The sequence below is a fragment of the Scaptodrosophila lebanonensis genome, unplaced genomic scaffold (assembly GCF_003285725.1).
Source record: "Scaptodrosophila lebanonensis strain 11010-0011.00,11010-0021.00 unplaced genomic scaffold, SlebRS2 tig00000053-arrow-pilon, whole genome shotgun sequence".
NCBI lineage: Eukaryota > Metazoa > Arthropoda > Insecta > Diptera > Drosophilidae > Scaptodrosophila > Scaptodrosophila lebanonensis.
The window spans coordinates 1403308-1424383 of record NW_022060548.1 but is presented as its reverse complement, the minus strand read 5'-3'; the positions used below and the strand labels follow the sequence as shown (position 1 = coordinate 1424383).

The 21076-nt window shown below is 35.2% G+C and overlaps 2 protein-coding genes and 1 pseudogene across 2 annotated transcripts; 1 reads left to right on the top strand and 2 right to left on the bottom strand.

The window, feature by feature from the left end:
- Positions 1-343: 343 nt before the first annotated feature.
- Positions 344-1000, top strand: LOC115624258 (annotated as a pseudogene).
- Positions 1001-1089: 89 nt separating this feature from the next.
- LOC115623654 (protein takeout) lies at positions 1090-3718 on the bottom strand. Its single transcript, XM_030518109.1, has 3 exons — positions 3553-3718; positions 1972-2067; positions 1090-1891 (listed from the first exon to the last, which is right to left on the bottom strand). The coding sequence occupies exons 2-3, from the start codon at positions 2036-2038 to the stop codon at positions 1218-1220; spliced, it is 741 nt and encodes a 246-aa protein (XP_030373969.1). The 5' UTR covers positions 2039-2067; positions 3553-3718; the 3' UTR covers positions 1090-1217.
- Positions 3719-6490: 2772 nt separating this feature from the next.
- On the bottom strand, positions 6491-13407 carry LOC115624095 (protein takeout). Its single transcript, XM_030518684.1, has 7 exons — positions 13279-13407; positions 12844-12935; positions 10690-10808; positions 10479-10600; positions 7030-7163; positions 6804-6956; positions 6491-6733 (listed from the first exon to the last, which is right to left on the bottom strand). The coding sequence occupies exons 2-7, from the start codon at positions 12911-12913 to the stop codon at positions 6579-6581; spliced, it is 753 nt and encodes a 250-aa protein (XP_030374544.1). The 5' UTR covers positions 12914-12935; positions 13279-13407; the 3' UTR covers positions 6491-6578.
- Between the last annotated feature and the right edge of the window lie 7669 nt (positions 13408-21076).

Here is a 21076-nt window from a genome sequence, read left to right as displayed (position 1 = left end):
TTACTATATTAAAACAAATTTATTAAATAACTATTTATCGGTACTGCCGAACAATTACAAAAGATGGCCAGCACGTGTTAAGAACTGATATGGCAGCGCTAAATTCGAGAACCTGAACCATTTTAAAAATCCAACTGTAGGTAAAGTAAAAGAGGCCTATTCTTAATAAATAAAATGTCTGAAACTGATCTTATTTTAAGCTTACAAATCCTAAAAATGAATTTAGCAAAATTATAATAATTTATTCCAGTTGCTGCCTAGTTTGAGTTGTCTTTGTGTAATTTTTTTTAATGGACGAAGCAGGCATTCTTATTCAACTCCTATTGTGTTGTTGAGGCTTTAGACAAATAATAAATTTTATAGTTTACACAAGTATATCGCATAAATTTAAAGGCCTATTCATATTGTGAAGTTGGTTGCTTAGGCATCATATTCGTAAATAAGAGAAAAGGGAAAGCAAAAATGCCGTTCATAAAATTGGAAACCGTTGATAAGAAGATTTTTGAAGTGGATGTGGAAATTGTTAAGTGTTCCACATTCATTAAGGAGCTGTTGGATGTTTGCGATAACACCGACAATAAGCCGCTCGCCTTGCAAAAGGTACACTCAGAAACTTTAGAAAAGATTTTGGAGTGGGCCACGCATCACAAGGACGATGAGCAGTCTGCAGGAAGCAGCTCTCACGAGAAACGCACAGATGATATATCACCATGGGATGCAGAACTTATGAATATTAGTCACAACCAGCTATTCAAAATCATGATGGCAGCCAATTTTTTGAACATCAACGGCCTGTTCCAGTTAACTTGCAAAACATTGGCCAACGTAATTAAAGGAAAGACAGCCGAGCAAATCCGGGAAACTTTTCAAATCGAGAATGATTTCTCTGCGGAAGAACGGGAGCAAATCCGAAAAGAGGAGGAATGGTGTGGTAGTAATTAAAAAGAACAATGTTAGAGGATTGGAAAATGAAATAATAAATAAATGTATAATATAGTAATGCGTGTTTTCTTTTAATCTAATCTGGAGTTCGAATTCTGTAAGAAAGCGCAATGTTCACAAAAAAAATTTAATAGAGCTTTCGCTGGCTTTAGTTTTAGGTCAATTATATTTATACAATAGTTAAATAAGTGCTACATATTAGAACGAAATTAGGTTTATCACAAGCATTTCTATACTTTTTTGCTCAACCTTAAACATAAGACCTCTCAGCCGCATTACAGAGGAAACAGCTCATTGTAGGTGAAATTCTCCAAGATCTTGGTGGTAATCGCAAGGAATTTGCTCTCCAGGGCCCGGGCAATGGGTGCAATCACCTCGTTGGTGAACAGCTCAAAGTTCTGGTTAACGGTGTCGTTGATGACATCGCCTAGCACCTTGTCGCCATTAAAGAGATTATCTAGACGCAAGCGGCCCTTGCCAGTACGAATCTTCAAGGCGAACTCCTTCACATGCAGATAGTCGATGTCATTGATATTCTTCACATCGTACAGAATGCGCACATAGGCCACAAAGTTCGTGAAATTGCCGACAAAGGGTCCATTGCCGCGAATCGGTAGTGCCAAAATGTTGCCATTAATTTCGTAGAGACCCTCGCCGCGAAGGTTGGGCAACAAAAGCTCGAAATCAAAGCGTGTGTTGGCGGTTGAGGCGCGCATTTTTGTGATCTCGAAATTGGAGGCACCGTAGATATTCAGCTTCTTGGCCTTAACCGTTATGCCGGTTGTGCCGCCCTCAAGAATATTGAGATCGCCTATGTAGAGGGGCTCCATTGCCGGCACATTTATATCCTTGATGCCATCGGCAAGATAAGGTCGCAGATTGTGGACGCTGTTCTTCAAACACTTCGACAACTCAGGATCGTTGCGATGACAGACCTTGATGTAATCGGCTGATAGATAGAGAATTTAATTAATATTCTGACATTATAGCAAGCACTCTCCTAAATATCCAGAAGTTCTGAAAACTTACGCATATTGCCAGCAGAGGCAGCTCCAACGAACAGCAGCAGGGCAACAAAAACCAAATTCGATTGCATTTTGTAGTATGTACTTGTATAGGAAAAATCTATAAATATAAACAATGGAAGAAAACAAAACAAACAATTAGCAAGACCCAGACAAGATCTCAACTGCACGCCGCCGTATCCGTATAAGTTACATGATCAACAGTTTGGACAACTAGTCCCGTCATCAAATCACAATCCGACGAATGACGTAGAATCGAAAATTGTTAACTATCCTCAAGTGTCCGACTACTATAATTATGGCCAACTATTTATTACACTGTGCGACACAAACACAGTTAATAAGTGGGTGTAGTCTATTTTCAATTTGCATTCTCAAAACACTACCGCACTCGCTTACTCGATTATGGTTATTCGAATAATTGATGAGTGCTTTTGCTGGGTAATGATAGATAATGGGTGGACTCTTTATGAGTGGCTGCCGATCGAAATTACCGAGTTTGTCAAACAGCTAATTATATGCAGTTCTGTGTTGAGGCAGTCGAAATGCGACAATACAAGTAGTATGGTATAAGGGGTCAAGTTTGCAGACGGGAAGACATAAAACTAATTCTTTAATGGTTACTGCTTTTTTGAAATTACGGTTTTCTCAATTCCTTTTTGTAATACTACTCTAACAAATTGAGAATTTGTAGAATATTATATTCGATTTTTTTTTATTCTAAGAAATATATTCAAATATAAATATAAGTGATCCTTCTGTTTAAAAACTAGAGGTTTATACAAATTCTTTTCTTCAAGAATATATTTAAATATATATATATATATATATATATATATATATATATATATATATATATATATATATATATATATATATATATATATATATTTTTTTTTTTTTTTTTTTTTTTTTTAAGAAAGTTAGGAAACAAAGAATTTATCATAATATAATGTTTTACGAATATGTATTAACTTTTTAAGCTGCAACTATATTTTAACTTCGGTCGCTTGAATAAAATGTATATTCAAAAAAATCTGTAAAATCAAGTGGTTTCATATTTATATTTTATGTAAATATGATTTCCAAGCTTAAGAAGAATTTATAAAATTCTAATTTGAGTTTTAAAACTAACTAACTGCTTTTAAGAAGTAAACTTCATATAAATCACTTTTAGAGCCTTTCCCGTTTATTTTATAAGCACATTTGATAAACTTTGAAAATCTACGAAGAAATTGTCGAATGACTTCTTCTAAAAACAAACTTTTGATTTTATTTTACTTTCTTCTTGAGAATAGCAAAGCAATTATTTATAATGGCTTCTGCAAAAAGTAATTTGCCGTATTGTAATTAATGAAGAAATTAATAGGAATATATTCATATATTTTTTAGATATTTCAAACCGATCGCTTTATGCTCTTTTTCACAAAAGTGTTCACGTTAAAAAACTCAGGTAGTTTTTTTTGTCATTGTCATTACAGTTTTCGCATATTTAACGACTTTTTAACGTCTGGTATTCTAGTAGCTCGTCAAGGATATGCAATACTCGTTAGAAAATCACAAAAATGTAAAATGTAAAACTCACACAGGTGTTATTAGTTTTAAGTGCGTGTAAACTGCGGTTTTTCTTTTCGGCAAATCTGTTTGCTCTTGAGTTTTTTAAATATTTTATTTTGGGGGCCGTTGGACGTTCTAAGCCGTTTCGTACCGAGTTTTCTGTCGTGTGTTTAACTGACCGTCGAACAAATCGCACTGAATGAAAAACGGTTGAGACCGTGCTGGTTTTATAGCAAAAATTACGATTCGATTTACATGAGTAGCAACAACAACAGCAACAGCAATAGCAACTACCAAACAGAAAACACAAACTTGGCAACGTAGAACCCCAGACAAGTTGACAACGTTTGGAGAATAAGTGAGAGCGAGTGCGCCTCAGATATTCTAATAACAATAATAATGATCGCATTAACACACACACACAATCGCAGTCAGAAGCCGCCCAGCAAAATGTATCTATCAGATGCTCACCGTATGCAAAGCTGTGACAATTGTGTATCTGAATTGCCAACGGAAGCTGTTTTCTTCGCTGGAAAATAACAAAAAGCCCAAAACAGAGCGACGTCAACGATTCTCGCCTTTGACTCTTCAAAGGGTCCCGTGTCGCAACATTTGCGCATCTCATCTAATGAGCTTTGATCGTCTTTTAAGTTTTTGTTTAACGGCTTCTGTTCTATGTTTTGTTTTATTTTAGTTTTTTTCCTAGCATTTAGCATTTGCCTTATCATGTTGTTGCTGTAGTTGTTGGCGTGCAGCGCGCAATTAGAGGAATCTTCTCCTCGTGCAGTCTTCGCTTCGCTATTGACAATCTGTTGAGTTTACTTCGAATTTGCATGCCATGCAATGCCTCAGCGCATTTTGCGCCTGTAACTAAGATTTGCCTTTTTTTCTTAAATATAATTTGACTTACGACTACTTAGCTTGACTTGACTCGACTTTAGATGCTGCGAGTTAAGGCCGCAAGTTATGTGCCCTCACCGCACAAAATTGTAATTGAAGGTCTCCATAAAAGGAACAGAATTTGGAATCACATCAGAATGAATTCTGTTCGTGTTTCATTTTTATTTTTGTAAAGTACCCGATTGCCATTTCTCTGAAAAGTTAGCTTTGTTTAAGGTTCCAAATGATTTGCGTTGAAATAAATATAATAGTGCTTGGAATCTCATCAGATTAAATGTAGAATAGATGACGAAGTCTCCGATTTCAGTTTTCTTTTCTTCTTTAAAAACTCAGCTTTTTTCTAAGATGCACATAATTTGCCTTCTAGTCAATGGATTCATAAGTAATTAAAAAATTGAACCCTTAAATTTGTCATCAATACTCGATAAAAAATCAATTTATATGCTTTGTTCTTTGAATTAATTTTTGCCAACTGCAGATGATTGAATTGTGCAAAAAGCTAATCCGAAAAGTGACCCTAAAAGCAGAATATTAAAGACAGGAATATTTAAAGCCTTTATACGAGTATAAAACAATTATGAATATCATTTGAAAACTTCTTCTTCTTCTTTCACTGTATCTAAGTGAAAACTCTCTTGGCCGGACACTAACAGTTCGCCAATTTTAGTGTCCAGATAAAAGAGGTGTCCATTAAGGGAGTTTTCACCGTATTTCGTTCAAGATTTGATTTTAACAATAAGTTATTAGTTTTCAAATTGCTATACTTAATAGGTATCTTAATTTTGGTATTCAACTCCAAAAATAATTAAAATAGGCAAGCAACATGAGAAACCCAATTGTACGAAAACTCTTTTTAGTCGGCATAGGTTAAGCTATCTTTTATGTTGCCGATACAAATAGATTACCGAATTGGTAGAGGTAATTAATCAGTGACTGTTTGAGGATCTATCATTAATGCTAATACATTTAATATTGAAATGTGCCTTTTTTTCGATTCATTTTTTATCATAAGCAATAGTTGGAGCTGGATGTCAAATCTCGAAATACCCTTCGGCTGTTTCCCCTAAGTGTAGTCTTATTCCGATTTCAGTTTTTGCAAGGCTATGACACGGTTCACTGCAGCTATCAGCGATGTTCATATACGAGCGTGTGTGTGTGTGTGTGTGTGTGAGTGTGTGGGTGAGTGCTTGGGAACCCTTATGACTTGGGGTGGTGGGTGGGCTGTTGCTGTTGTTGTTGCAAATTGTCAGCAGACACGCAATGTGGGTCAAGTGTTCGACGATATTATAGACATTGCTTGGCAGGCACTTGTAAGAGCATTATCTGAGAGCTTCCGATTATTCCAACTGCAGCCTTGATGGAAGGGCTGGGCGTTCCCTTTAAAACGTTGCCATTCTTGTTTATATCACAGTTCTCTCCGCATTTCCATTCATGCCACACAAAATTCTTTACTGAAATTTGCATGTGAGCCCAATTGACGTGCGTCTAATAATAACCTTGACACAACAGCTAATCAATTTATAATGAAATTTGTTAAGCTTGGCTAATATGGGTGGCATAACACATTCACCGGATATTGTCAAATAATAACAGTATTATTTTAAGCTGACAAAAGGAAACTTGTCACGATAATACGAGTATGCCTCTGTATAATCATACTATATATTAAAATAGCTATGTACTTTTACAAAACTGAAACAATGCGGAATTAGAATAATAATAATTTTCGTTGAAATTGAAGAATCTATAGGGAGAAATTGTAATAAGTAGGTTTTATACTGTACTAACGGATATGAAAATGACATACGAGTATTTTTGTTCTTCTCTGAAACATGAATGCTATATACTTTTTAATATTGTTATGTGTCTCCTCGGCACTTCTAAAGTGACAGTCCTAAACTGACCATTGACAGACAGACATTGAAATATTTCCTCATTGTTACATGCCTTCTCTTCTTCCTCTACATAAGCTGCAGATATTTATTTATTAAGTCTATTCCAATCTCCAAAATGATCCATCTAAGCTCTCATACTTTGCAAGTCCAGGTCACAGATAAAACTCACGCTGTATGATCTACTTGTATTTTTTATTTAGCTTCAACATTGAGATTGTGCAATAAATTAAACTTAAAACTCTAAGCGCCTGGCTGTTGCTCAATTCAAATTGATCCATTCCTCCAGAGGAATCTTGGCAAACAGACGATCCATAAAGTTTCGAATAACGATCGTCAGTTTGGTGCGCAGCGCCGGTTTCATTTCCTTGAGCAGCTCCTGAGAGTTGGAGTTGATGAAGAGATTGAGGGCGGCTTCTACAAATTAAAAAAAAAAAAAACATTCATTGTAAAATACGCAAAGATCAGGAAAGAATTACAAACTTACGTATAACCGAATTGCCCTGAGCAATATTATCAACGCCCATCTGTATGTCCTTGACATTGAAGTCCATTTTCACGGAATCAGTGGTCAGGTAGGTGCGTCCATCGGCGCCCTCATTGGCATTGGCCTTAAAGTAGATCTTCGCCTTGACGCCCTCTATCAATTGATGAATGAATAGAAATGTTAGTCTGTGGCATCAAGAGTGAATATTTGTCAATCATCGACATACCGTACTCGCCCCAATAGTCGCCAGCGCCCGAGGCCTTCACCAAGATCAGCACACCTGTCGAGCGGTATTGAGCCTTGACGCGTATACGCGGTATCTCGCAAGTCAGTTGGAACTGTAGAGAATCCAAGTCGGAGCTGCATGGCGAAAGAAAATGAAAAATGAAAACTTAAAAATGAAATTCATGCTCAACCCATGCTCGTACTCAAACAAAAAAATGCAATTTCATAGACAAGTAGCATGAAAACAAGAAACAAATTACATTTTGCGTTTTTCAATGTCGCAAATGTTGCATCTTCTGGCAGCAGCAGCAGCAGCAGCAACAATAGCAACAACAACAACAGCAACTACTACTGCAGTCTGCAGCTGACCTTGCTATGATTGTGTTTCGACAGTTGCAGCAACAAATCAGCATTTTCTTATGGTCTATGGTCAATAAATGTTGAATCGAATCGCCCGATATGTTGCACAGTTGCAGGCCTTGAGAGCCTCAGTCGCGCTTAGGCAACTCGTCGAATTTTGGCCAAAAGTTACAACAAAACTGGGCAGATATATAAATCAGTACACTCGGAAAAATAGCAACTCTTTCTTTGTATTTGTACATTTCATGAAAATGTCTGATTAAAGTTAAGCACTTGAGCAGTAAATCAGCTATTTGCGAAGACTTAAAATATTATAGGAGAGCTTCTGTTGAAAGCTTAATAATTAAGCAGTTGATCAAGGCCTACGAATATCAATTTCTACTCATCTCTTTTATTTACATTAATAAATGAATTTAATTGTTGGTTCCACACATTTTGTCGTTGAGTGTTCAATGCAAAGCCTTATCAAAGATTATGCAATACTTGTCTCTGACCGTGCCAAAAGCAACAAACGTTACGCGTTTTGGCCACGCCAAATAATCACCAAAAACAACTAGACTTAACTTTCCGGTATTCAGAACAACAACAGCAACAACTGCAGCCACCGATAGAGCGGCAGGTCGTTAGAACCATTTACATATGTACATATATACATACGAGTATGTATTTGTATATGTATACGTCTACAACTACAGCCAAATCGACGAACGACTGCAACTGCAACTGCAACGACTGACGAGTCTGGCCAAGCGGATGACCAAGAAACGTGAACGCTTGAAAAATGTGTGTCAACGAGATTTCTATGTCAAGCATTAGGGGGCTTTATGGCGGGTCTCGAATTTTGGCCTTAGCCAGCAGCCAAACAAACCTATAGAAGCGCCGCATGATAATGAATTTCGATAAAATCCTATAAAAAATATTTCAGATTTTCACTGATTCCTCTACTAATTGGGTTCTGTAATAGTAAATAATATTATGTTTAAAAAACAGCAATATTCAATAAATATATTCAAATACATTGTAAATTGAACATAAATCCAAAATTATCCAATCAATAGGTACAATCATAAATTATTTCTTTTATGTACTAAATATTCAAAGTTATTAAAAAAGGTAATTGGGGGGAGGTCTTACTATATTGCAATTTATATGAAATACGAAACTGGAAACCATAAATATTTCCAGCAATAAACTATTGAGCTATTGCATCTGAGGGGTTACACGAACATACAGTTACCAAGAGCAGATATTACCAAGAATATATGTACTCAGTGGGACTCCCTTGGTAATCAAGAATTTCATGATTATAGCGTTTCCCTCGAAGCAATCAACTTCATTACAAGTATAAATATACCACAAACAAGTATGTAAGCGTTACTCCTTAAATGGCTTAATCAATAATTGATAATTACCCAATTAATTATCTGGTACCAAGAAGAGCGCTCCCACCCAATTTCCTGGTAGAAACTTTAACCCACTCATCAGTTTTTCCACCTAAGTCCAACCAACTGTGGACCAAAGCCACAAGACGCGGCTGTGTTTGTTGCTTTTAGATTAATTGATAATTGGGGTAAGTACGTTACATAAAACCAGAAAATGTAAATGTTTGTTCGAAAAAATAATGTTCAATGCAAATCCATTGATTTATAAACTTGCAGTTCCCCCAAGGATAGGAGAGGGGGTGTGAAGTGGTAGGTAGGGGGTCTTGTAATAACCACAATTGACACTGCATTGGCTAATATCTGCGATTCTAAGTAGCTGGCTACACACAATAACTTTGTCGTAATAGAAAAAATTGTTTTAATTAAATTGAAATAGAATCGCGTGCCAAGTAAATGCGCACCCGCAGCCACATAAGTGTCAGCAGCTAGCCAGCTGACTGAATAACTTGGCTAAGTTATGCGAACTGGGTGTTGGAAAATATTTATTTAGGCACACATAGGCATTGCGAGGGTTTGCAGCACAGCCGACCCATATTTATCACATACTATATACTACTTGGAATGTACATACGAGTAATTATACAATTAGATATAGTTGCTGTCTTTGATTTCTTTGCAATGGCAGATCCCAGAAATAACTCGTAGGAAGGTGTTGAAAGTTTGAGGAAATGCGTCCCTTTTCAAATGAGATACACGGCAAGTGGCCTCAAATTTTCGGGCCTCGGAAAATATTGAGAAATATTAATTAGGCTCGGCTTGGTTATTAAAAACGAAATCCGCCTTAAAATGTTGACAATGAAAAGTGAAGCCATTTTTTCCAGCTAGTTTTTCCAAATCTTTTCAAAACAACACACCCGTTGATTGCAACGGGATTAGAAATTAAAACATAGTTTTGGTATTTACTTTACAATTTTGCTAGCCAGGTATAAAAATGTTTATAAAATGGAAATTTGTCACGATTTAGCACTAAATGAAAGGTAAATATTAAATCACAATATATATTTATAATAATGCTTGAAGGAGTTTGGAAAATTTGAATATTATCATGAAATAATTAACTTTCTACGGCAAGTTGAGATATTGCATATCGCTAAGCTGGACCGAACCAAGCTACTGGATCACCAAATATTACGTTTTATTTATCATACAAGTAGCTGGCCCTTTGGCAAATGAAATCCCCCCACCGGGTCGGATACATTATTAGTTACATTATTATTTTTGTAATTTCTATATTCTTTTTATTCTTATTTATTTAGTTTAGGTTTTCTATTGTATTGGATGCTTTGTTTGTCGATAAAACAAATGCAATAAATTAAAAAAAATGTATACTTTTTGGAAAAATGAAGCTTCATAATATATGTATTTAATTAGGACGGTTTCTGTTTCGGAATACGATCACATTTGTAGCAGTTGATTTGCCTTAGTTTTTAAATTTGTAAAAATAAGAAACTTTTCTGAGTTGCTTTGTACTTATAATTGAAATTGAATTCAATAAATGTACACCTGACCAATTCGATCGAAATGTAACTTTTAAGTATCTTATGAGCTGCAGTTGTTTCGCTATCTTTGCAGCTTATGGATTTTGAATGAATATTTATGTTGATTTAAATCATATTATGAAGTAAAATTTCGTTATGGCTTCACTTACCGCACATTGGTGACTGTTATGTTGCTTACACCATAGGCCTGAATGTTTCGGAAGAGGGCTCGATAGCCATCTGGTCCGTTGCCCAGCACAATGCCAATCTCGTCTATGATAACCGGCTCGATCTGTATAATTGGAATGAAATTTATCAGTCGCTTTAGATGTGACTCCACAGCTAGACATGCTGTAGACAAAAGTTTGTTTTTCTGGTCACCTCATAGATATCCAATTCGGGCACACCCTTTTGTAGATAATGCACCAATTTGTTGCCGGACTCACGTAGACATTCATTGATTATGTTCTCATCTCGGGGACATTGCTGCAGATAGTAGGCTGTAATGGGTAAGAGGAGCAGATACATTGCTTACAATCGATTGCAATATAAAATAGATATGTATACAAGTATGTATTGCCCCCATGCATTCCAGGAATTTCAACAGTCAGACATTTTAATAGTCTCTCTCTCTCTCTCTCTCTCTGTCTTGTAGTTGCATTTGAATTTTCATTAAGTAAACAAATGCATTTTTGCAAGCAATGCTTTCTAATAAGCCAACTACATGTACTATACTATTTTGTCTTCTGTTCCCACAACTTGTTTTTTGTTTATTGCTGAAAAACTGAAGTTGTTGGCATTAATGGCTGCGCTCGATGCGTGCGCACAGTTCAAGTTCACGAGCTATGCCTTAAACCTGAACAATCTGAACAATAACAAAAGCAACAGCAGCAGCTTGAAGGCAACCTCTCGAGATCGCAACAACGGATAGACAATTCATGTGCATGTGCAGCATGCTTCGACGATGAGTATCTGCGATTATTCACATTATACTCATTATACGATTGAGCAACGAAAGTGATGGGAAGTTGTTGTTGTTGTTGTTGTAATTATAGTTTGAACAATGGCTGGCGTTTATTGTGGTAGGAGTATGTTGACGACCTTTACAATTGGCTGCAACTTTTCCTGAAAGGCCAATTAGAGCGAACGATTTAATTGAATCGGAAATGGTCAGAGTGTCAAAAATTAACTCAAACTTTGTTTTGTTTCTTTTTATGAACTTGTTTGGAATGGGAAAAGGCACCTTTAAAATGAAATTATAATAACAATCTTTCTATATTCCGTATCTACAAGTATATTTCATTCAAATGACGAGCTACCACTCCAATATAAAGAAAGCCGAGTATGCATGTATTTAATACTTCAAGAGCTCGAATTTTCTTAAATGCATCACTTTTGTAAGAAATCTTGTGTCTTTTATCTTTCCAGCTCTTATCGTGTGAGACAAATTACCCATTAGCTTATAAGACTATTTAATATATGCAAGTATAGAGATTATTCCTTCTACTTGTATTTTTCAATTAAGTCATTAAAAAGCTTACTTTTCTGTGAGACGAAATGAATGATTAATTTTTGATTTTTATATTGTATTTAATTTTATCCCACACTCTTGGCTAGTCGAATGGCCATTTTTCCCCATTTAGGTAAATATTTCCTGCTTGGATTTAATTGGTCATTTTATATTGGTCGACTAAAGGTATAGGCAGACAACAAAATTTGCCGAATTTCACAAAAATATAACAAACAAAAATTTTAATGTTTCTGCTACGAAAACTTTTTAGAAATCAATTTTCTAATTCTTCTTAAAATATCAGAAATTTTGGCAATTTTAATCGTGGTTTAATAGAATAAATAATAAATAAAGAAAATTATAATCTTATCCCCTAAAGACACAAACTGTGTTACTAAGTCTATAAAAGTCTTTTATTTTAATTAGTTATTGAAATGTTGGCTTGAAAATCGCTGGCAATAGCAAACATGTACTTGAGTTCAAATTCTGTGGCGGGTGGATATATTTGAGAGCCACGATCATCTGTAAATACAAGTATTTCAAAGTTGGCAGCCATTACTATTTGTTTAGCTTATCAGCAGAAAGAATAATGTGTTGCCAAATAATTGCTTTTAATTGCAAAATCAAGCAAGTTCGCGCAGTTCAAGGCTTTAATTCTAAATTATGAGCTGAAAGGAGGGCTGAAAAATAAAAACTGGAGAGATGTTCAGATAGCTTCCCGGAATAGTAAGTTGTAAAGTTCTTTATTTTTAGCTTTTATGTAATTCTACAGTCATAAAGTTTGAGCGGCTGTTGCGAGTCACGTCCTCCGGCAATTAAGCCAAAGAGAGCGCCACTTAAGCCACGTTTGAGGCAGACGTGATCCGCCATTTGATGGCCAAATGGCTTGTGGTTCGCAGAGGGCTTGGTAGGCCCTTAAAGGCTAATTGCCTGCTGCTAGAAAGTGCATGTCCGGTTGTTGATTTGCGCAATTCATAGAAAGCGGGCAATATTATTTGTGTTTTCGATTTTGGCAGTTCACTTACGTTGTTGTTGTTGGGCCCAAATGGCGCCCACAGTTGACAAAACTAAGACGATGGCGAATTTGTTGCACATAGCGGCTGAGTTGGGTCGTCTGCTTTGAAAGTAAAAGTATAAATGGTCGATTAGACGACGTCGACGTCAGTGGCAAATAGTTTCGTAATTTATTAGCACGTTCGCATATGTTAATTTTTTGTATTTTTTATATTTGTTAGTTTGCTCTTCGTTCACTTGAATGACGCTCGTTGTACAATATTTCAATATTTTACGAGTGAAAGCGAAAACTGTTGAAGAATTCTACACCAACACCAACACGAGTAGACGCGACACAAACGCACGCGATTGAAAAATTTCACTTTGAGCACATAATTCTTGGCATTTGTTTGCTAACTGGGTCAACAACGGCACCAGCCCAGAGAGCAAGGCAATGAGCTGCTTACTTTTTTGTTGTTGTTGTTGTTGTTGTCTTTATTTGTTCTGGTGCGCAAAGAATAAAACACACAGTGCTTTCTTGACTTTCTTTCGGACTGTCTGCCGGTCCGGTCTTGTACTCGTACGTCCAACTTTCACGCGACTTCAGCGAGGAATGAGCCAACATTGCGTTGGACCACTGCGTTTTAACCAAAAAGTTGCGTCGTGTTCGGCCCAAAGAAGAAGAAATGCCATCATGCCAGGCAAAGGAAAGCTTAAAGCAAAGTGTGAAATAAGCGAGCAGAGTGCAGTCAAAACAACCAAACAACAACAGGGCACGAACAAAAGAAATGCATGTCGATGCGAGCACAGACCCTACGACCACACCCACCCACAAAACGGAGGCGCAGGCATCCGGAGGCTAGTTAAGGCTACAAGGTTAAGTTCATGCCGTGCGCTTAGCGGTCTTTGACTTTCCAGCTACAGCTCAAGCCCCACTCATTATCTGGCATTAACATAATGAGCGATGCAATTTTAGCCACGCCCTGCCTCCTCCCTCCTCCATCAACCCTCTTCCCATACACACTCATGGGATCATCATTAAGAGTATCAGCAGTTGTGGAAGATGCCGCTTCCGGTGCGGCTTGTGGTGGCGTATTGATAAGCGAGCAATGAAAGAGAAACCGCTGTGAGTAATCGCCAAGATTTAGGGCATCATATTCTTTTCAATTAAAATATGTTTCATGCTTTAATATACTATTATCTTCTAAACAAACGAGTTTATCTCTAACTACTACTTACTCTTATTTTACTTAAATAAATTCATTTTGTCAAACACACTGCTCATTTATTTTTGTCTAGATGTGTTTTTAAATATAATCGAAATGTAGTTATGAGCTTTAGCAATTGTCCAAATAAATATAAATAAATATAATCACTTTTATCAACGAGCGATTTATGATTTTATCTTCATTTGCTAGAATTTGCCAAATTGTTAGTACGAAATATTATAAAAAATAAATACCAACCAAATTTTCATTTATCTTAGAAAATATAATTAACTAGTATTAATAATTGCGTGTTCTCTCTTGATTCTTTGGATATGTGATGAGTTATGAGTGGATACGAGATTAATATTATTGTTTTGGTTATTTCTATAGGCTTTGTTCTTCTTTACTTTTATCTAGTATAAGCTATGTATTGTTTTGATTTTTTTTCACATCGACAGCTCTGTTTGTCGATAAAAAAAATAAAAGACTAATAAATACGACCTTTGTTGCATTTGATATTTGTTTTAAAAAGAATAAATATTAATCTCAAAGCAGAAGCTTTGCATGATCTAGAAGGGATCGATATTTTAATATATATCGAATATTATGAATATTATTAAAAAAATGAGGGTATTTAAAATAATTATTTCAAATTTGGTGCATATCGATAAATATATGCCAATGTTATTTAATTAAATTCCAAAATAAACAAATTTAGTCTGATTCAAAAAAGTCTCATTTGTGGATATTTTTGAATATCATAAAAACAAAGTTTACTCCAAACTTGTAAAATTTAGTTAAGCCGATCATATCTTCCTATAATATCATATTAAAGAAACCTATTATGACTTTCGAAAAGGGTTCAATTATTGATATATATTCACATTTCATTAACAATAAATGCTTGAACGATTGTTAGTTACTATTTTCAATACATACTTAAGTTCACTTGCTATTACGGTATAAACTATTTTGAGTGCCAAACGGCTGTGTACTGTTCAACATTTGCATAAAGTGTTTGCGTGTCCTTTCTCTGTAATGTCGCTTGCAGGACTTGGCCTAAATAATGGCGTCAACTCGACACAGCTTGAATAATTGGCTGTGCCTAAAGGTCAATGTTATGGCTTAAAGAAGTATTTAAAGGACTGTAAGAAGTAACTTTAGGTTTTTGAAGGCGAAACTAAAATCAATACAATTAGAACTCAATTATAGCAGACTTGGTTTCTGTTCAATGAACTGCAAATGTTCTTTGTAATATGGCTCTAATGTATCTGTGTCTGTATGGTCTCTCATCAAAGGCCCAATTGTTCGACACCCAACAATGGATAACAAAATGCATGCAAATGTGCTGCATGTTTCTGCGTATACTATATGTACTTTATGCCCATCAACTTTAAGAATCGAAATCAAACAGAAATTTATTGAACTTTGCAATTCACGCCACAATTCAAGGAAACGTGTGTGGCATTTCAAACGTAAACATTGATTTCATTGATTTACAAATTTATAAATAAACTAATAAGACACAATTTTATTGCATACTTTGAGGATGGGCTTTAAACAAATCTTTGAAACTCACCACAATTTTCACCATTCCTGACAAGCGAAGTGGGGAGAAGTGCATTTCAAATAATATTAATATTATTAATATTGCTTAGGAAACTTAGCAAATAGTTCGAAATAGGCTTAATAATATTATTTTCTAATATAATTACTGCAAACATAAACAAAATTGGAATTTAAAATAAATTGTATATAAATAAAAAAAATACACTCTCAATCTGGTATTGTTTTTCAGTAAAGCCGAGCATTTAAGAGTAAATGAAAATTAAACTAATTAAACAAATTTTCTTTTATAAGAAGGGTAATTGTATGGATGAAGGTCCTTTTTTATATTCTAATTTCAGATTTCGACGCTAAAATTTACCAAAATTCTGTTCGTCAGTTCAGAATGCAGGGATCTTCAATTTTTATTCTTGCGTATATTAAACAATATATATACTTTTAGGCTGAGCTTTCCCCATCGTGTCAGAGATATACAAGTATATATATTTTTTTACATTCTCTAATCGCAAACGTCATAGGTATTAATTTGATAAATTAATTAGATATGATTAATTTGGTTTGTGAGGCTTTTACGTCATAAAGCCATGATCATGAGAGCCATGATCGAAAAGAGGTCATATTAAGATAATAGTAAATTAAATTTACTGAAAATAATTTCAACTATATGTAGTTTATGAGGTAGGTTAGGTTTTTGTAGGTTAAATGTGAAAAGTTGCTGTGGAATGAGAGTCACATTATAACTGATTTCTTTCGCAAACCCCCCAACAGCTAAGCCTTGCAAGTTTTCTTAATTTTTTATTTACACTTTTTTATGCCTCCTGCCTCATTGCCTGGGTGCCTGAGTCAAGGTCGAGGTGATTGGCGCAGGCTTCGGCTTCCACACCTGTTCCTCGGCTTACAGGCTCGTTATAGCTTGGCTGATTGAGGAACTGAGTGACTGACTGGCTGATGCTGACCTTGCCTGTGCATATTTATAATTAAGTGCCTGCATTGATTGGGTCAGCAGGTTTATGTTGTTTTTATTATCAAAAGCGAGAGGCTGAGCCTGTATTCTGGTTCTGAGTCGTCGTCGTCATCGTCATCGGCGGCAGATCTTTATGGCACATATTTGGACATCGTTCAGCTTAATTGTGCTGATCGTGAACTGTGTGGCGCTTTCAATGCCTGTGCCACTAACCCAGCCCGGAGTCGAGAGCCATGCGCAAATCTGGAGGGAGAAACAGGTTCCAGCAAGTCGGGTTGAAAGTGAAACTATGGCTCGATGTGATAATTAAATGTCAACTAGAATTTTAGTCTGTTGATTATCAGGAAGAAGAACGCATAACGTGTTTGCTAACCACAAATTTATGGCTTAAATATAAAGTTTTGCCAGTTGTACGAGTTCTGCTTTATTTTCGGCATTCTGTATAATTATCTTTCTAATTATTTATCCAAGCGAATCTTTGCACTTTTAAGTACTGTGGTTTGTCGTTACAGCAATTAGACGGTCTGTGTTTGTGAATTATGGCTTTGGCCAGAACGTTAACGAATTGCGCATTTGCCTGCCAAGTTCTGGGAATACCAGAAACAACTCTGATGGCCATACCTAAATATGCTTATACATACATACTTATAGTATGAATATATATACCGCAAGCACTTAAACCTTGCTCAATAATAACAAAAGCTAACTAATTATTCGAAGAACAATAAGTACGGAATAGAGAACCAACGGCCAACAAAACAACTTTAAACAAAAAGCCTAACTAAGTTTTCCTGTACGTTGCCCAAGTCTTGTCGCACACACATTTCTCATCATTGTCATCATTTGTGTGTGCCTTACTATATACAAGTATTGTACATTGTTCGACTATCTCGTACTCGTCTACACTACCAATTCCTCCCATTTGTCGTGTGTGCCGGTCGTGTCAACAAGCTCTGTAGAATCGACAGGCTTTTGTGACAAGCATTTGTGTGTGGTACGTGCTCGGAGCTCACTTTTGTAAATAGTTTAAGAGCATCGCCGTGAATTCTCTCTTGTGGTTTCAGCAGATCTTTGGCCCAGCGATGGGGTTTTTTCCCTCAATTTTATGAATTCCAAATAAAAGTGGCGCGATGAAGAGGGGCATTAAGATTAAATTAGGTATTCATTAATCAACTTTTAATTTGCCGAGTAAGTTAGTCTGAATTGATATTCATATTTAGTTCATACTAATCAAATATGTACCAATAATATTCCATCTTACACCTTTCAGTGAAGGGCATACAAATACTTTCTCTCTATGTATAATTTCAATTCAAAACTGTACTGGCTGTCTCTGTCTGGTACTAGTATTCGCCTCTTGGTCTACTAATGCTACTGTACACTTAAAACTTGCTGGAAAGTAATTTTAAATTACCTAAATCGATTCGCCTCATGACACGACATTGCCGAGCTAATCTCGAAGCGATTATTGCTGAAATTCTAATGGCCCTTTGTGATTTACATCGTTTTCCGCCGTTTAATGACTTTCTAATATTTCTGTTTTTGCGCAGTGCATTCGCAAAATCATGCATATCTTATTGGCAAACGCCCCCCTTATGCAACAATTCGAAAGATATTAAATATTGTTATTTACTCAACCATAAATAATGCCGCAATAAAATATTCAGCCGATCTTTGACACACTCACATTCAGCGCCCAGTGCGCCATAATAAGCGGCAATTGGGCCTAGTCGAGTGATTTAGCAAAGTCGGCTAGTATTTATATTATACTTGTAGATAGATATAGTACATAATAGATTTTGATCGATAATTGCGCCATTTTCTCTGGATGAACTGTTGAATGTGCTTAGTCAGTTTAATTATCCGGCACGTGTGTAAATATATATTAAATAATAAAAAGCAATTAACGTTTTTATGTAGAAAATGTTGTAACACGAGTAAGGAATATGGCATTACACGATTGACCGCTAGTGGGTCATTCTAATAGTTCTAATAGTCATTCAATAGTTAATACGATCAATAGTTCCATATGATAGCAACTGACTGAGGCTGATATCATTTATACAAGTATGTACTTGTGTGTATATCCTTTGAAAATTTATTCTACGAGTGATTTCTTGAGTAAATGCTATAATTCGAGTACTGGTTTATATGTTTAGCCATTTCTTCACTCGATTTCACCGAATTGCCAAAGGACCCAACTCGAAAGTATTTTTATTCCAACTACTGTTCTCCATTTAAATAAACCAATTATGGCAATTCAAAATTCAAAAAGTCACAAAACCAAAAAGGTAAAGTGGGAAGTTGGAAATGAAATTCGTTTTTAAAGATTTCCAGTTTTTAAGCCATTAATATAAATTATGGTGATCTATAGATGGCCACTAGAGATTATCAAGGCAATAGCTTTTTGAATCAAAACATCCACAGATCGTTCCTTATGATTAAATGGTGTGCAAATAATTTGCACACCGATTTGTCAAATTTAGGTAATCACTAACGATTCGTACTACTTTCGTTCTATTTATATAAAAGAAAATGCTTTGCTTATTTTTAAAATGGAACTATTTGTCTGACTAACGAAAACAATTCAAAAGCATTAAAATTGAAATTGCATAGCAATTTTAAGCAATGATGGCCCTAATTATAATTAAATACATATTGCGACTGCCTTAAGAAAGAAAAGAAGCTTTCTGCTCATAAAAAGGCGAAAATATTAACAAGTCTTGCTATCAATATTGGCTTTAAACTCCTATTAATCATTATTAATGATTGAAACTGGTCAAAAATACTTCAAAAACTGAACAGTCATTCATAAAGTAAAGTAAAATTGTGGTCTCAGAACAAACATTTTACTTTAAAATTGGGCAATAATAATGGATATAATTTTGAATTGGAAGTTAAAAACCTCGAAGCACTCCTACTGGTTTTTCAAGTCATCTTTGAATCAAATTCAAATTACGAGTGGTTGATGAGAAACACACTCATAAATATATATTTGAAGCTCCGTTAGAGAATCCATTATTATCTCAAAGGTTTTTGTAATATTTCGCAATGCTCAGCAAGCATGTCAATTAATTTATCAACCAATTAATTTCAGCGGCTAATTATGTTTTTTATGTGGTCGCGAATAAAAGCTGAAATAGAAGCTAAATAATATTTGCTGTGGCTATTGATTCACAGCCAAAACAATGCCGTCAAAATCTTAACTACCTGATGATGACTTTGGCACAGAAACGGCGACGCACCGCACGAGACTGAACCCCAACTGGCCCTGAGGAGAGCCGAACTCGCGTGCTTTTGTGGTCGAAACAAAATAATGGTGGTGCTGGGTCTGACGCCTCTTTGCGATTGTGGCTCGACTAGGGAATGATCGAACACCTGTTTGGGAGAAGGTTAAGGGACAACTTTTTACAAGGTTCCTACACGTCAATATGTCTAGTTATATATATAATGCAGAAAATGGTGCAGCATGAAATCGAATTGAGATCTATGAATAATATTAATTGCATTTTTATATCATTTAATAAAGTCAATGGAAAATCAGTGTAACAAAACTAATTCCAACTTAAAATGAAAAATGTTAAATAAAAAAGCCTCCTCTTCCTGAAGCCAAATGCGTAATAGAAAGTAACTAGAAGAGGGAATTAGATTAATTGAGGAAAAAGAAGGGGAATCTCCAATCTGTGGAGGACAAATCAAGATAAAATTTAAATACTCATATTCAAAAAAGTAGAGTTGCAAACCAATTGCTTACAACAAACTGCCGATATTTAACTACGATAACAAAAACAATTTGTTTCTTTGTAATAAAATTAATCTCGCATAATTTCAAATTAAGGCAAATTGTTTCCAACGGCGATAAACGAATTTTCAAAATTATTTTCTCAAAATATAAAGAAGAATTTCTTTAAAAAATCGAAAGCAGCAACTTTTTGTGTAATATATCTAATATTCTTTTAGTTCAAGCTTATGTGAAATACATAAGTTATTTATTTAAAATTGTAATCTAATTAAAGGCATAATTAGTATTAGGTCATTTAATAATCATTGTGCAACCAATATTTTTAAAGTGATATTGTAAAATAAATACAAATTGTCGGAGTTTTTAAGAACTAAAATAATTTAATAATTTTGAAATTGATATTTTTGTAGAATACCATCAACCTTATAAAATGGAAACATTTATTATACGTACTATTTAGCTTTTGTTATAACTATAAGCTGGCACCATTCGAGAACACATCTTGAAACTTTATCTAAAACGCCAATATTTGAAGAACATTTGTGTATTTCATAGTTCTTCGATTGTAAATAAAATCAACAAATATTTTTTGAGTTAGGAACTCTCTCAAGCCAGCCAGAATTGAGAATTGACAACGTTACAAACTAAAAAATCTCGAAGTATGTATTTCGAATAGTTGCTTAAAACTTGACCTTATTGGGAATACTTTTAAAAATAGTACCAAAAGCAGAAAGAACTCACAAGGCCTCCAAAATTCTGAAGAGCGGCCAGTCAAGAACTTGCGC

Coding starts and splice junctions, on each gene's coding strand:
- LOC115624095 (XM_030518684.1), bottom strand. CDS start 12,913: ATGTGCAACAAATTCGCCATCGTCTTAGTTTTGTCAACTGTGGGCGCC. Junction 10,601..10,689: donor CCGAATTGGATATCTATGAG/GTGACCAGAAAA, acceptor CCAATTATACAG/ATCGAGCCGGTTATCATAGA. Junction 6,957..7,029: donor CGACTATTGGGGCGAGTACG/GTATGTCGATGA, acceptor ATCAATTGATAG/AGGGCGTCAAGGCGAAGATC.
- LOC115623654 (XM_030518109.1), bottom strand. CDS start 2,038: ATGCAATCGAATTTGGTTTTTGTTGCCCTGCTGCTGTTCGTTGGAGCT. Junction 1,892..1,971: donor TGCCTCTGCTGGCAATATGC/GTAAGTTTTCAG, acceptor TCTATCTATCAG/CCGATTACATCAAGGTCTGT.